This window comes from Siphateles boraxobius, unplaced genomic scaffold, assembly GCF_051911475.1.
Source record: "Siphateles boraxobius isolate OS27281-9 unplaced genomic scaffold, OSU_SipBor_1 5, whole genome shotgun sequence".
Lineage (NCBI taxonomy): Eukaryota > Metazoa > Chordata > Actinopteri > Cypriniformes > Leuciscidae > Siphateles > Siphateles boraxobius.
In genome coordinates this window covers 15766500-15780847 of record NW_027509141.1, presented here as the reverse complement: position 1 = coordinate 15780847, position 14348 = coordinate 15766500, and the positions used below count along the sequence as shown (strand labels likewise).

The following is a 14348-nucleotide window of genomic DNA, read 5'->3' as shown; positions in this document are numbered from 1 at the left end:
CTCAATTATCATAAATCCCGCCCATTAAATCCGACTGACAACTATGGGCATCATATTATAACATGAATGCGAATGAAAAAGAAAAAATTCTCAGATGCAGAAATTGAAGTTTTATTATCAGAAGTTCATTCAAAACGCCACATTTTATTTTCAAGCGTAGGCTACATAGTGGCGTATCGGGTCCTAAACAAAAAGGAAGCTTGGCAGCATATTACAGATGCAGTCAATGGAGTTTCATCTGTTAATCGAACATTCCCACAAGTGAGAATAAAATGGTTCGACATTAAGCTTGAGAGCAAAAAACTAATTAGTTCACTTCGGAAAAATCGTATCAAAACTGGAGAAGGACCACCATCGCAGATGCTATTAGCCTACTGGCTCTCATAATAAGAAAAAACGTATGTAATTAGGCTATTATATATAATATTTTTTCAAAATGCTGTGTAAATATGTACCCGATTGAGGTGAATTAAAATGCAGCCTTATTAATTAGCAAAATGTTCGGGTGTTAAGCGCACTATCTGGTCTACGCGTGGCTGGGAGCAGGTGTAGATTTCTTGCGTAGGCCTACCAACTAACATTTGGAAAATACGAACATTTTAATGAATCAGAAAATTTACGCCACAACCATTTTACACACTATTTACACAAAAAATCATCCTGCTCGTGTTTCATGAATGAGACCCCTTGTGTGGTATTGTCTGTGTAGCCTACTAGCGCACTGTCTCGCATGTTGGCTGATTCTATTTGGCTGATTCGCACTTGGATTTATCTATTAAACCTTGTTACACTATCTTCTTTGGAACTTAAGCGTTACAGTACCAAAGTGGATTCCCTAGGAAATTATTTTTTAGTTGATTCCAAAATGATCATTAGGCAAAGACACGCTGCTTATGTAATAATGTTTTTTTTGTGTCAAAAAGCCGATGGTTCACCTGGCATCAGTATATGCTTCTTCCACCTAGTCAACTCTGACGCCTACATACGTTCTCCAAACACGAGCAGTGCCCACGCCATCCACTGCAACTATCGTGAAGTCTGCGAAAGAGCTCACAAACAGAGCTCTGGCTGTTGCTATGGTGACTGGTTGAGCAGTGGGGGCCTCCAGTGCGGAGCAATTTATCATTTTATTAAGAACTATGTGTTTCAAGGGGTGGGTCTGGGTTCACAAACACATAGACATTCAATTAATTTCATTACATTGAATGATTTTGAAAGAGGAGAGGTTGAAATGGATTTTGAGCACTGATACAGTTTCCTTTATTTTCAGCTGAGAGGTGTACAGCTTTATTATTTCATATCTGATGTAATCATTTTTCAAAAGACTAAAGAAAAATTAGACAGAAGACTCTGGAATAATGTTACGTAGAAATGTTATTCAATTTAAAGCTGTCACTTTGCTTCATTCCTTTTCAATTCTTCTGTTGATGGATGAGAGATGACGTTTGCTCGTCCCTTCAGCATTCAGTTTTTACTCACCCTGATTAAATTCATGTTGATTAAATTTTCAAGAGCTATAATGAAGACAGCAGCCCTTTGATCTCCAGGTGCTTTGGCTGCTCATGGTGATAAAGCTTTTATTTTGCAAAGCACTTTTACTCAGGTGGCCAAATGTCTCACTTTTTGCAGAGCTTTGAGGAGTGGAACACTTATCAATGCTGATGACTCAAACAGGTAGTGTACTTAGGCAAAACTGGTCATTATGAACTGTAGAGCAGTGGTTCCCAACCTTTTTTGGTCTGAGACCCCCTTTTTCCCAAAAAAATATTTTAGGGCCCCCCTTCACATTTAATGATATTATCGCTCTTGTAAGCTTGCAGCAAGGATGACAAAATATGTTGTTTTCAAACAAATGGTATATTTACTATAACCAGATATGTTTATGCACAAATAATAGCCTATATTATTGAAAATACAATAACAAAAACATCAGTAGGCCTGTTGTAATTTAAAAACTGCAATGCAAAATTGAAAAAATATTTTCAAAAAAAATATTCCCACTGGTGTGTAGGTAAAAAAAGAAAGAATATAGGCTATTATTAAATGACTGCTGTCTGGGGCCTCAATACTTGCAAGTTATTTGTGAGGCTTTATCAATGTGAGGCTTTATTTTTTACGTTTTTGGCGCTTTAGCGAGCTATAATAAACTTGCGTTTATTAACAGAATAATGCGTCTTTCGGAAGAACATTGTAGCCGGAACTACTTCTCTCTGTGTAGGTCTATGACGAGTCACGCAGGTACTGGGCTACTCCGCAGCGGCAACGATCCGAACCAGTGTAAAATAGTCCCAATGTAAACACTTATTATAGGTGTGTACCATAGTGGTTCAGGATAAGACAAAAACACGGATTGATAGATTCATGATGAACTCGCTCATTATATAAATTTTGAACAGGAAAAAGTTAAGGACTTTTATTTAATGCTCATTGCTCCAAACTTTTCAAAATATGACGCGACCCCCCACAGAGCTCGCTGAGGCCCCCTTGTGGGCCGCGACCCCCCTGTTGGGAACCACTGCTGTAGAGGTTCTCGACTGGCGAGCCCTCAAAATGGGTCACACAGAAAGTTTGGTAAGAGCAAGAGATTAACACTTTTATAAAGTATTTCTAATTCAAATAAATGCTGTTCTGAGGAACAAGAATCCTGGAAAAAAGCATCACGCTTTCTACACAAATATTAAGCAGCACTTAACTGGTTTCAACATTGATAATACACATTTTTTCTTGAGCATCAAATCAGCATATTAGAATGATTTCTGAAGGATTAATTTTGAACAGATGGTCCCAATTATATATTTGTAACTAATTGTATTGATTTTGCAGCACTTTATAATTTAGCTACAATAACCATGAAACTTCAAAATCAAATTTCCATTTTAACTTCATTTCACTTTTTTCTTTGAGGGGACTCTATTTGTCTTGCATATAGCAGACCCAAGGCGTCATTACTATGTGTAGAACTGATGAATGTAGACTCATTGCTGTGCTCTATATGTACTCATTCTCTAAACAGTGTGTTAAAGTCCCCCTGTGCTGAAAATCCAGCTTTTAATGTTGCTTATATGTCAATGTGGTGTTTTCAATATGCTTCACAAGTCAACACCATTGCTGAGTAGTTTCTTCTTAAAACTGCAGTGAACCAAAGACAGTCTCAAAAACCCGGTTTGAAATTCGCTGGTGTTTCTGAAATCACAAACTACCTTTTAACCAATTATGTCAACATGTGATGGTCGACGAGTGAATCTCTGAGCTGGTTGGTGAGTGGAAGCGGGGCTAATTTGCATATTCATAGAATATGAGAGAGAGTTACATTCAAGGCATTAAGAATTTTTTTTAAGGAAAAAAACTTTTAAATATGTAATTTTGGTGATCAAAGATGATTTTTTTTTTAAGGGATAAAATTTTTGACTACAGGGGCTCTAAAGGCACAGTATGTAGTTTTTCTGCTAGAAGTCACTTATTCAAAACAATAACAAAGGCATAGCTTGGTAACACCATGAATGAGTGTGGAATCAAGGGAGTTGTCGTCTTCACCTCCACAGTCGATGGAATGCAATCCGACGGGACTCAGGCACAAATCATGTTTATGGTCGGGGCTAATGCATTAAAGTTTTATTAACATTACTGTGTTATGGGACAGCCTGGAACATTCTTTGTGTTTCTACAGAAGTAAAACCAGAAATCAAGGGTAACACATGGATGTGGCGTCATTGACAGGCTACACAATGACACGGGCCGTTACACTGGTTAAAATTGCTGATTTATCTGGATTTAAACATTGTTGGAAACCTTTGGGTTAATGTAAGTACACAAGTCAACTAAATATATAACATTGTTCTAGTGTTTTTTGGAAATTTGAATCCAAAAATCTTACATATTGTGCCTTTAAGCATGTCACATTAAATTTCACTGTGGTCATGTTTCGCTGATAGAGAACAAACAATACCTTAAATCTGACTTCAAAGGGGTTTTTCTATACTTACTGCTCAATTCTTCAAAGTTTGGCAAGACAGCATCAAGCTGAAATCAAATCTTCCTCCACACAAACACACACGGATGCCGCAGCCATTTTACCCCCACTCCTCCTGAAATGTACTCAGCAAAATCAGGAAGGCAGATCGTTTGAGGAAAATCCCTTATTCTACATCACAGGAGTGCCACTCAAACGGATTGTTTTGTTATTACAGAATCAGTGCACTCAAATGAAAACGATTTGCCTCCTAAGTGATCATTTAACCCTGACCACAGAGGCAAAGAGACCACCCAAATGACATTCTGCACCCACCTCCACCACCCCACTGCTTCCCCTGACACCATTTCTTCCTTTGTGTCTTCCTTCTGTCGGAGCGAGAGAGAGGGACACTCACGTCGCACTCCGAGATAGCTGGCAGCGCTCCAATCCCCTGCGACAGCAACATTTCCATTGATCAGAGCAAATGGAGACATGTCAAGTTACCACGGCAACTGGCAGGCCAGTAAGGCAGATCCGTGTGGCTGAAGAAGAGTCTGCGTGAGGAGCATCAGGGTGGAGCTGTGTGGGCTGGAATCCTTTAAAAATGAAGATCCACGGCGTTAAACATGCTCAATGACTGCAACATTATATATAATTGCTTTTAACATAAGAGATTCAGTGTAGATACCTATGCATTCAAATAGAATGTGAATATTTCTGACAGTGTTTGCCCTTTTATGAAGGTTTGAAGCTGTCGTTGTTGTGGAGGTCAGACAGATGAAAGATTTTCTGCTTTCTTTGTTAGTGAGGAGGATAGAATCGTGCTCAACTGATTTAATTGATTTATACATCTTCAATGATTTATCATCCCATTTCAAATGAATTCAGATTCCTATGGTCAGAGTAACATTTCTATGTAGGCTATATGTACAGCAAGAGCTGGTCATGTACTCCATCTACAGGCAGCCTGCCAAACATACAACCCAGCTGCAGTGTCAGCTGAGCACCACAGACTGTCATATTGTGTCAAAATGGGATAATATAATATGAATATGAAAATAACATAATAACTCATGTCCAATTCTCCTCTGTGCACACAATAACATGCATAAAATAAATCACTGCAATTTTAGAAAATCAAAAATAACCATACAAATAATTTGATGATAAAAAAAAGATTAAATATATATTTATTTCTATTTAATTGAAGCTAATCTTTAAAATAAGATTAAATGCCTTAAATGTAGGCTATTCATATATTGGCCTATATATATAATAACCTATATTATTACATATACATATTTAGATATATTCCCCTTATTTATTTGTGCATTTCAGATTGGGCAAGGGATACATAGATTATTAATTATGGGAAGTTCTGTAGATGCACTTACACAACTTGCACAACTTACACAACAAGAAGATAATGATTTCCAATGCCATTTTAACTTTTCAACGCTTTAATTAAGAAAGGGTTGAAAAGTTAATATGGCACGGGGAATCAGTAGGCTATATCTTCTTTTCCAATCATTTTGTAGCAGAAGTGCACATTAGATTATGTTACTGTAATTTATTTTTTTAATGAACAATGAAGAGGTTAAAGAGGTTACAGGAACATGAATCATGTTTTGTCTATTTCAAAAATCTACCAGCTGTTTCAAAATAAATTATTTAAATAAATGAAAAATTCAGAACATATATTTAAAATAATATTATAGTAAATACATTTTTTAAATGCCAAATTGAGACTTCAATCAACAGGCTAAATAATTAAAAAATATATAAATTGAATTTTTGCAACGTGATGTCACATATTTACATTGACTCATAGGCTAGTACCTTCTACGTCCATGAGAGGGCGACAAATCCCAAATTAATTACCACACTGGGCGAAATATCCTTTAAAATAAAACATCAATAGCATAAAAACTCATATCTCTGAAAAACCGTACTCTCTCAGAGAGTTCATAAAGAGATATTACCACAGTGATCAGCTTTAGAGCTCGTTGACACGGACGTGGAGTGTTTTTTTCTCCCGGTTTCGCGATGCACTGATCATAAGGCAGAGAGGGGCAGATTCAGGGGAGGGACGCCAGCAGCTCCCGGTCTCGCTGCTCACACACAGGGAAGAAGACTCTAGGCTGACACTGATGGTGCTGTGCATCTGATAAAAAACATACAAACGGGAGAATAAACCTGAAATTTGAGGGGAAACAGCACGGGGACAATATGCAGTGAGTATAGCAACTATTCTTCATTTAGTGGGCAGGCCAGTGTGCCGCTGGCCCTTTTAATGAGTGAACGGAGCCACACCTGCAAAACATCCCAAGCTCTGCTCTTCTTGTTGTTCCTATGGCACAATTAAATGGTATATTTGAAATAAGGGTGCATTTTTAATGTTACAAATGTTAATGTTTATAACGATGATTTTTTAGAGCTTTATTGTATATTTTTTGCTGTGGGGTATGTGTATCGGTACAGCGGATAACGGTATGACATCCAGGGGTGAGCAGCATCCAGCACACACGCGCTCTATAGCCTATCTCCCGTGCTGACAAAAATAGGTTTCTCCTTCATGCCATTGACACCCAGTGCAGTGGTTTTCATGGCTAATTTAGAAGCAGCATCTCTCTCTGTTTTATCTTTGAAGTACTTCATCTTATGAGTGTTTGTTTACAGTATCGCGTAGGCTACTGTATTTAAACCTGTATGATTCGGTCATAGGCACGAGGCTAAGCTGACATGCTTATATTCAGTGCAACAGAACGATTAGCCGTCTTATAAAGCAAAATGGGTAACTACACTGAACAGAGAAACCAGCTAATTTCTTTTAATACTCATCTCCGCCAACGAAAATAGTTAGAAAAGAATCCAAAACAGTATGCTTTGGGTTTGGTTAACTTCTTTGCAGCGATCTCGGTCCGCTTGTTTGGTGCTTACCAGGGTTTGGATGGCAGCGTTCACACTTGTTGAACGCCATTAACAGAACAATCAAACCAGAGTTAGTTTTATTTGTCGTATTTTAATTTATTCTCATAATCATATACTTTTTTCCCAGCACAAATAGTTTTACTATTTACAGCACATTTTCTTGTAGTTATTTAGCGGCCAATGAAACGGAAATATTGCACATTCACAGAAATTAGCTTTCTTCTTCATTGCAAAATAAGGTTGATAGCCTACTGTAGTAAGAGAATAATACAGATGCTCTTTTAAAAGTCGAATACAAAATCACACAACTCCACTGTAATTCAAAATGTAGACTAGGGCTATTCCAGTGCTTGCAAGGATCATTTAAAACTAAAGTGATTAGGTTATGGAAAATAATTTGCATTCTGAATTGGTCCTCTTTTTTGCATTCATTTGCATATTGAATTGTGATCGGTCTTTTTCTCTGTTGCTTACTCTGAACTTTAACTTGGACTATATTGCTGTGCTGATATTTTCTTTGAGCAATACACATCTTGTTTATTGTAACATTTCAGTAAATTGTATAAATCGAACTTTGCAAGTTGAGTAATGCATCACATTGAGAAAGACAAATGATAGTTGTGATGTAATGGCAACAGATAATTTCTTCCATATTGTAAAAAAATAATAATAAAATCTATCTATCTATCGGTTGTTGATTGAATGGAGGCAGATCTGAATGCAAGCTTGCAGTTGATTATAAGAAAGGGGCGGGGCTTAAGCGGACTAAATGATTGAAAAAGTCTGGCGTACTTTAGGCCTACCAGAGAGTGAAGTAGTTTTTCGTTTCACTGGAATATTTGCGAGTTGGGATATTTTGATTAAAAATGACAAAGTTAAGATATTTTATGAATTAAACGCATGAATAAATTATCCTTAATGAGATCATTAAGATGAATTCAGAAAATAGATTCCATTTCATGCTGATTTCAAGCATGTCAAATTAAAAGATTTATTGGTACATAAACGATACACAAAATATTTCTGTCTGACAGATTTCTGAAAGAATGCAGTGAGCTGCATTGATATGAAACAACCTAATAATCCATGCACTGAGAAGCCTGTTTCCCTCTGTGAAACTGAGAGGATACATACATCATGACCGGGGCTTTAGCTAGAAGAGCAGAGACAACTGCCGGCAGACTTAATTACTCTAATGTACTACACCAGAGGGAGAGAGATGAGGGGTGGGCTGACAGTTGCTCCTGGAATCTGAATGAAAGGCCCTACCCCTATCGGATGGCACATGCCTCTCCATTAGTGACTCGCACGAGTCTGTCTGAAACCCCATAAATGACCACTCCATTCAGTAGAGGATGAAATTAGGCGCTGTTTTATTGGCACAATGAAAATATCTTCCCTGAAATATGATAAGACCTGCTTTTAGCTGAAAAAATGTGGCGGTAAATGTATGTATAATCCTATTGTGTATTTTGGATACTGCACATTGCCTTTTTATGACAGGTGCAGTTGTGGTGAAATTGAGGGTCTCAATTTTTCCCTTTAACCTAAAGGGAACTCGTTTTCTACTCGTTTTCCCTTTAACTTAAAGTCGTCATGAAATCAAATTTTACCATTTGTATTTTTATAGTTAATATTGTAGTGTTTATTATAAATGATTTATCTGTGCACTTCATTATTTTTTTTTAAATTCATGTACCCTTATAATCTTTAATCAAATACGTTACCCTTCCCTCCCTCCTCGAAACAACTTCTCTTCTCTTCTGGTCAAAATCTATTACTAGAGGGCGTGGCTATTGTGGTCTGTCTCTTTTCTTAAAGAAGAGTTAGCCTACCATTGAGATACGCGGATATGCTCTCGAGGGTGAACTTAACTATCAGCCGCCTTATCTTGGTTCGCGGAAGGCTCATATAAATATGGGGTGATTCCTTCCGGAAAATTTGGCTGCTCGTCCTCGTTCTCATCGTCGGGTTCCTCAATTAAAAATGCTTCATGGGAGGTTAATGGTGGTGAGTCCGGTGGAGAGAAATCCTCCTCAACTGACTGTACTGTAAACTGGCATTCAAATCTGCCTCCATTTTGTTAGCACCGCCCAACCTCCAACGATCCAATCAATTCCCGAAGGATGAAATCAAGCTCCGCCCTAATTTTTTTCCTAATTTCAGAAGCTGTTTCACTTGGATATACGTCACAATAAGGAAAAAAGGACAATCTCAACTTCCGTTTCATGACGACTTTAAGTGTATAGTCGAGCATTGTTAATCTCGGGCTTCAATGAGAAGGTTGATGGGCGCATCAGTTCCTGTTGATGTTGCTTTAGAACTCAGCATGCGTACCATTTCTCCACTGTCATCCTTTCCTCTTGCTTATGAAGTGCTGATTTATAACACATGTGCTGAGGAATGCTGGGAAGCTTCAAAGGATTCATCAGACACCGTGTCTGAGCTGAGACCTAATGAACAGGCCTGAAACTGCTTGGTCAGGGTTTCTTAAAGAAGGATGAAAACTGAGTGAGAACTAAAGTGAATTTGGGTCCTATTAGGCTTTTCCAGTTTTTCAACTTTAGTGTGTAATGCTGCTGCTCGAGCATAAAAAAAGATCTGCAAGGTTACAAAGCTCAGTCCACTCCAAAGGGAGATCTTTTATTTAACAGAATCCCCTTTCCTAGAACTACAACGAATGGCTCGTTTGGACTACAACGCGATTTATCCGGGCTTTATGAAGTCATAAGGCCCTATCATACAGCAATACAGCGCTAGGCTTGATTCAAGTGTTTTTGGCTAGTTTCAGCCCGAAGCAGTTATCGTTTTCACGTCTTGTGCCACGTTGTTTAAATTGCAAATGCATTTGCACCCATTTGTGCCCCCATGGTTGGTCTGAAAACGAGGTGTGTTCAGGCGCATTGTTGGTGCGTTGCTATTTTGAGGCAACTGAAATAGACTAGACCATGTTTCAGTTGGTCAATGGCGCAAAGGCAATGATGCAATATTTGTTTTGTGTTTTAAATTCCGCCATGTAAAATAGCGAATCCGCCCTGGTGCGAGCGCAACTGGCTTTTAAAGGGAATGGGAGATGAGACTCCGATGGGTTAATTGCACATTACGCGCAAAACATACCCATTACTCATTAAGAGAATAGGGACAACCCTTTTAGACCATACGCCGGGTGCGCCGACCATTTTTCGCGTAGTTAAACCAGCAAAAGTGGATTCGAACACGCCCTAAGTGCACTTGCCCTTTAGACTGTGCGCTTAGATTGTTAAAATAAAATAATGTTATTCATTTAAATAATCTCCGCCCGTGGAATATGCAAAAAAGCCATCCTAAATATTTACACTAGAGAAGAACTCGCAGTTGTGGAGGGGTGGGACATTTCCAAAACACGAGGTAAGTGGTGCCAATCACTACACACTGGGCCAGCTAACCAATCACAGCACATTTCGTGTTTCGGAAGGAGGGCTTATTCGAAATCGGTGTGTTCAAACCAGACTGGGAAGAAGAGTTGCTGTAATAATGTAAAATATGTAAAAAACTAAATTGAGACTTTGTAAAAGGGCGAAACCCTTCCCACCATGATTTAAAACAAATGTATCCTCTACCCTTCAGTTCCTGTCCATTTTGTTATTCTCTTCGCTCTGTAGCCTAATTAATTATCAGTGTGAGAGGAGCTCTGTGTTATCTAATTTATATGTCATGGCCAACACCCTTTACTGACAATATGGGGCGAGGTCATATAAATTAGACAGTGTTCTTTCAATTCAATTCATTGAGCAGTTCATGAGTAAATCCATAGGGATGTGAACAGAATAGTGTGGATTTCAGTACTGCAACTTTGGATATGGATATCTGGCTGAAAGTGCATGCAACTACAGAATCATTGCATTATTTCCTTTCGAGGATTGCAGGATTATTTTGTACACTTTTTAATTTAGACGTTATGTACAGAATCCTGCACATGACTTGGAAAAAAATATATTGTGGACTTTTGGTTCGAGCGGGGTATTGAGGGTTGGGCATGGATTTGTGCTACGCCACTGGTTCCAATGTAGAATTAATTTGTGGTCACTGGCCAGGTTGTACTAATTTGTTCAATCATGGCTACGTGGTTGTAATTCGCTCCCTTGATTTAGTTAAAGGGGTACTTCAATGCCGGCAAAATGCCACTTTCAATACAAATTGGCTGCCTATGCTGTTGAAAGACAAAAAAAATTTGACATCGTTGCTACCTGACTAGAAGCAAAGAAAAAATGCTGTCCAAGGACACTCCCACATGTCTGCTATGGACACACTTGACCAGAGTCAAATATCATCTTGCTTAAGTAGGAAATACTTCTTAGCAAACTTTTAGTCATAATGGTGTCAACTTGTTCTCTAGTGCAAGAATTCAAAGAGTCAACGTTTATGGGCGCATCTTACGAGCTATTTTCGGAGATTGGATTAAGGACCCAGGGCATTGTAGGCAGTGGCTAAAGGTTGCAAAGAATCACAAATATGGAGAGAACACCGTTACTGCTAACATTTCAAACTGGATGACCATGAACAGTGTTTTAGGCCAAACGGAAAGAAACTGCAGTTCTGTCAGTTCTGCCCAAACCCCCGCGCAAAATGCCATCGCAAACAGGTAAGAAAGCTGTTGCCATATGGTTCCAATTTTACCATAATGCTGTTTAAATAGTAGACAAAGTACGATACAGTTTTCAGTGATAAACTTGAACTAATTTGTTCCCGCATTTTAGTAAAGTTGTGGCCATGTTTTACCAGTTTGTTAATTCGACTAAATTAAAATGAGGAAACAATTTTGTGTCCTCAATTTTACTAAAACGAAGGAACAAATTCGTATAACATGCCACGATTGAGCTAAAACAAGGGAAAGAATAATTCATGGGAACAAATTTTTAATTCATGGCCACAATATCTTGTTCTTAAATTCTTAATTTGTGGCTACAATATAAATTAAGGCCTATGGAAGCTTGTTTCCGCCACTGAATAAAAAGTAAAAAAAAAAGGTAATTGCATCTTTTTAATCTCACAATTCTCTTTTTATAGACTTTTTAATAGACTTAATATACTTTTTAACATGCAATAAAGAGTTATAATATCAAGCGCCTTTGTACTAGTTTTTTTCCCTTGTTTTTATTTAGTTAAATCATGGTTAATGTTAGTTAAAAACCATTTAACTTATTTAAATCGTGCCTCCCGTTTTGATATATACTGTAACTCCCCATCATGGCTGGTTGCCAGAGCGTTGCTGTTCAGTTGCTATATGCCGTTGCTTATGTGTTCTGGATGGTTTCTAGTTAGGTCTCTCAATGATATTGTGTTAAATCTATGATATCAAAGCATATTGGATTTTTTTGAAAGTTTGTGTGTGTGTGTGTGTGTGTGTGTGTGTGTGTGTGTGTGTGTGTGTGTGTTGTTAAATTGGCATATTAGATAGCATGTGCATTACATTTAAGCCTTAGTTAAAGGAATAATGTACTCACCCATATTGTTCCAAACTTCTGTGGAGCACGATATATATAGTCTCACAATCAGTAGGTTCCAGTATTCTTTGAACCCTATTGACTTGATCTTCAGTTGGGGGCAGCACTAAAAATCATACATGTTTGGAATAACATGAGGGTGGGTTGTAAATGATGACAGACTTTTCATTTATCGGGTGAACATTCCCATGCAAAACAAATCGACACATTTACTATTCATAGAGTTCTCAAAGAGTAGCATCAGCATCATCCTGCTGCTCAGCTGTGTCTGTGACCCTTTAACCAGATATGATTGCTCTGCTGTGACGCTTCTGTCTGTGAGGCTGCTGGATGCCTCTGTCACTAGTTTTGAGCCCAAAGGCACGAACATGGGTTAAATTTACATTATAAATCAGAATCAGTCTATAGAGTCTGAGCCCATGCTTCATGCTTAGCATGTCATTTCCTTGGCAAAATTCACTTTGGAAATATTTAGACAGTGTGGAAATACACTGAATGATCGTCTCTGGTTACGTATGTAACCCTAGTTCCCTGAAGGGAACCAGACACTGCATGAAAACGCTTTGGGAACGCCCCTGCGTGAGTGCGTCATGAAGCACGTATGAAATCAGTCCAATGGCGAGACGGAACGTCAAAGGCGGGTGACGTCATCGACCAGGAAACTATATAAGCACCCCAAAACACAAGCGCATCAGCTTCTGATAAGACTGAAGCAAGTGCTCACGGGCATGCTGGGAGTATGGCACAGACACGCAGCGTCTCGTTCCCTTTAGGGAACTAGGGTTACATACGTAACCAGAGACGTTCCCTATCAGCGAACTCGAGCTGCGTGAAAACGCTTTGGGAACGCCAATACCAGCGCCGCCATACGAGCAAGTGTCCGTCGTGTGATGTCAGAGCACACATTCGGACGAAAGCACCTGCGCCCCTGGAGTGGAGCTGAAGTCAAGATGGTAAAACTTTACGAATGTGTGCGGCGAGGACCAGACTGCCGCAAATGTCCTGAATTGATACGCCTGACAAAATAGCCTTAGAGGCAGCCATACTCCTGGTTGAATGAGCCCGGACAGCCAAAGGAGAAGGCTGGCCGGAATACTCGAAGGCAAGTGAGATGGCCTCGACCACCCACTTGCTCAACCTCTGCTTAGATGCAGGACAGCCCTTCCTAGGGGGTCCAAAAACAAACGAACAGTTGTTCACATTTTCTCGACAGGGCAGCTCTGTGGACGTAAGAATCTAGAGCCCTAACTGGGCAAAGCAGATTATTTTCTCTTGGTCCGACATCAAAGGAGGAGGACAGAAGGCTTGCAGTATAATAGGCCTAACAGTATTAGTTGGGACCTTAGGAACCTAGCCCGGTCTAGGATGGAGAAAAACTTCTACCATGCCGGGCGAGAATTCCAAGCACGAGGGAGAGACCGATAGAGCTTGAAAATCTCCTTTTTTTATTCTTTTTAAAGAAGAGATAGCAAGAAGAAAGATAGTTTTTAGAGTAATGACTTCTCAGAAACTTCTTCAATGGGCTCGAACGGTGCTAGAAAGAGACCTTCTAGAACAACCGCAAGGTCCCAGGTCGGCACCCTCGTGCGAACTGCTGGCCTCAGCCTCAAAGTGCCACGAAGGAAACAAATTATAAGTGGGTGTCTCCCGAGAGAGGCTCCACTTAAAGGGACGTGGTAGCAGATAAGGCCTCCACGTACACCTTGAGTGTGGAGTGGGATAACCCTGTGGAGAAACGCTCCCGAAGGAATTCCAGCACTGCACCCACCGGGCAGTTAACTGGGTCCGACTGGTGTTCCCCACACCAAGAGGTGAACATATTCCACCTCAAGGCATAAGATTTCCTAGTGGCCGGAGCTCTGGAGTGGAGGATGGGCTCCACGACCTCAGTCGAGAGACCAGATTCTATGAGCTGGGCCCCCTCAGAGGCCAAGCCCACAACCTCCGTAGTTCTGTGCGGGGGTGAAGGATCAACCCACTCG

The 14348-nt window shown here is 39.5% G+C and overlaps 1 protein-coding gene across 3 annotated transcripts in view; it reads left to right on the top strand.

The window, feature by feature from the left end:
- Positions 1-5843: 5843 nt before the first annotated feature.
- The window catches only part of palm1a (paralemmin 1a), a 78962-nt gene continuing 70457 nt past the window's right edge, over positions 5844-14348 (top strand). Inside the window, exon 1 of one of the 3 annotated variants that reach the window (XM_077202907.1) lies at positions 5844-6186. In XM_077202907.1, the coding sequence (XP_077059022.1) occupies positions 6182-6186 (5 nt within the window). In that variant the 5' untranslated portion in view covers positions 5844-6181. The remainder of the gene's footprint in view (positions 6187-14348) is intronic. The other 2 variants (XM_077202904.1, XM_077202906.1) reach the window with 2 other exon arrangements.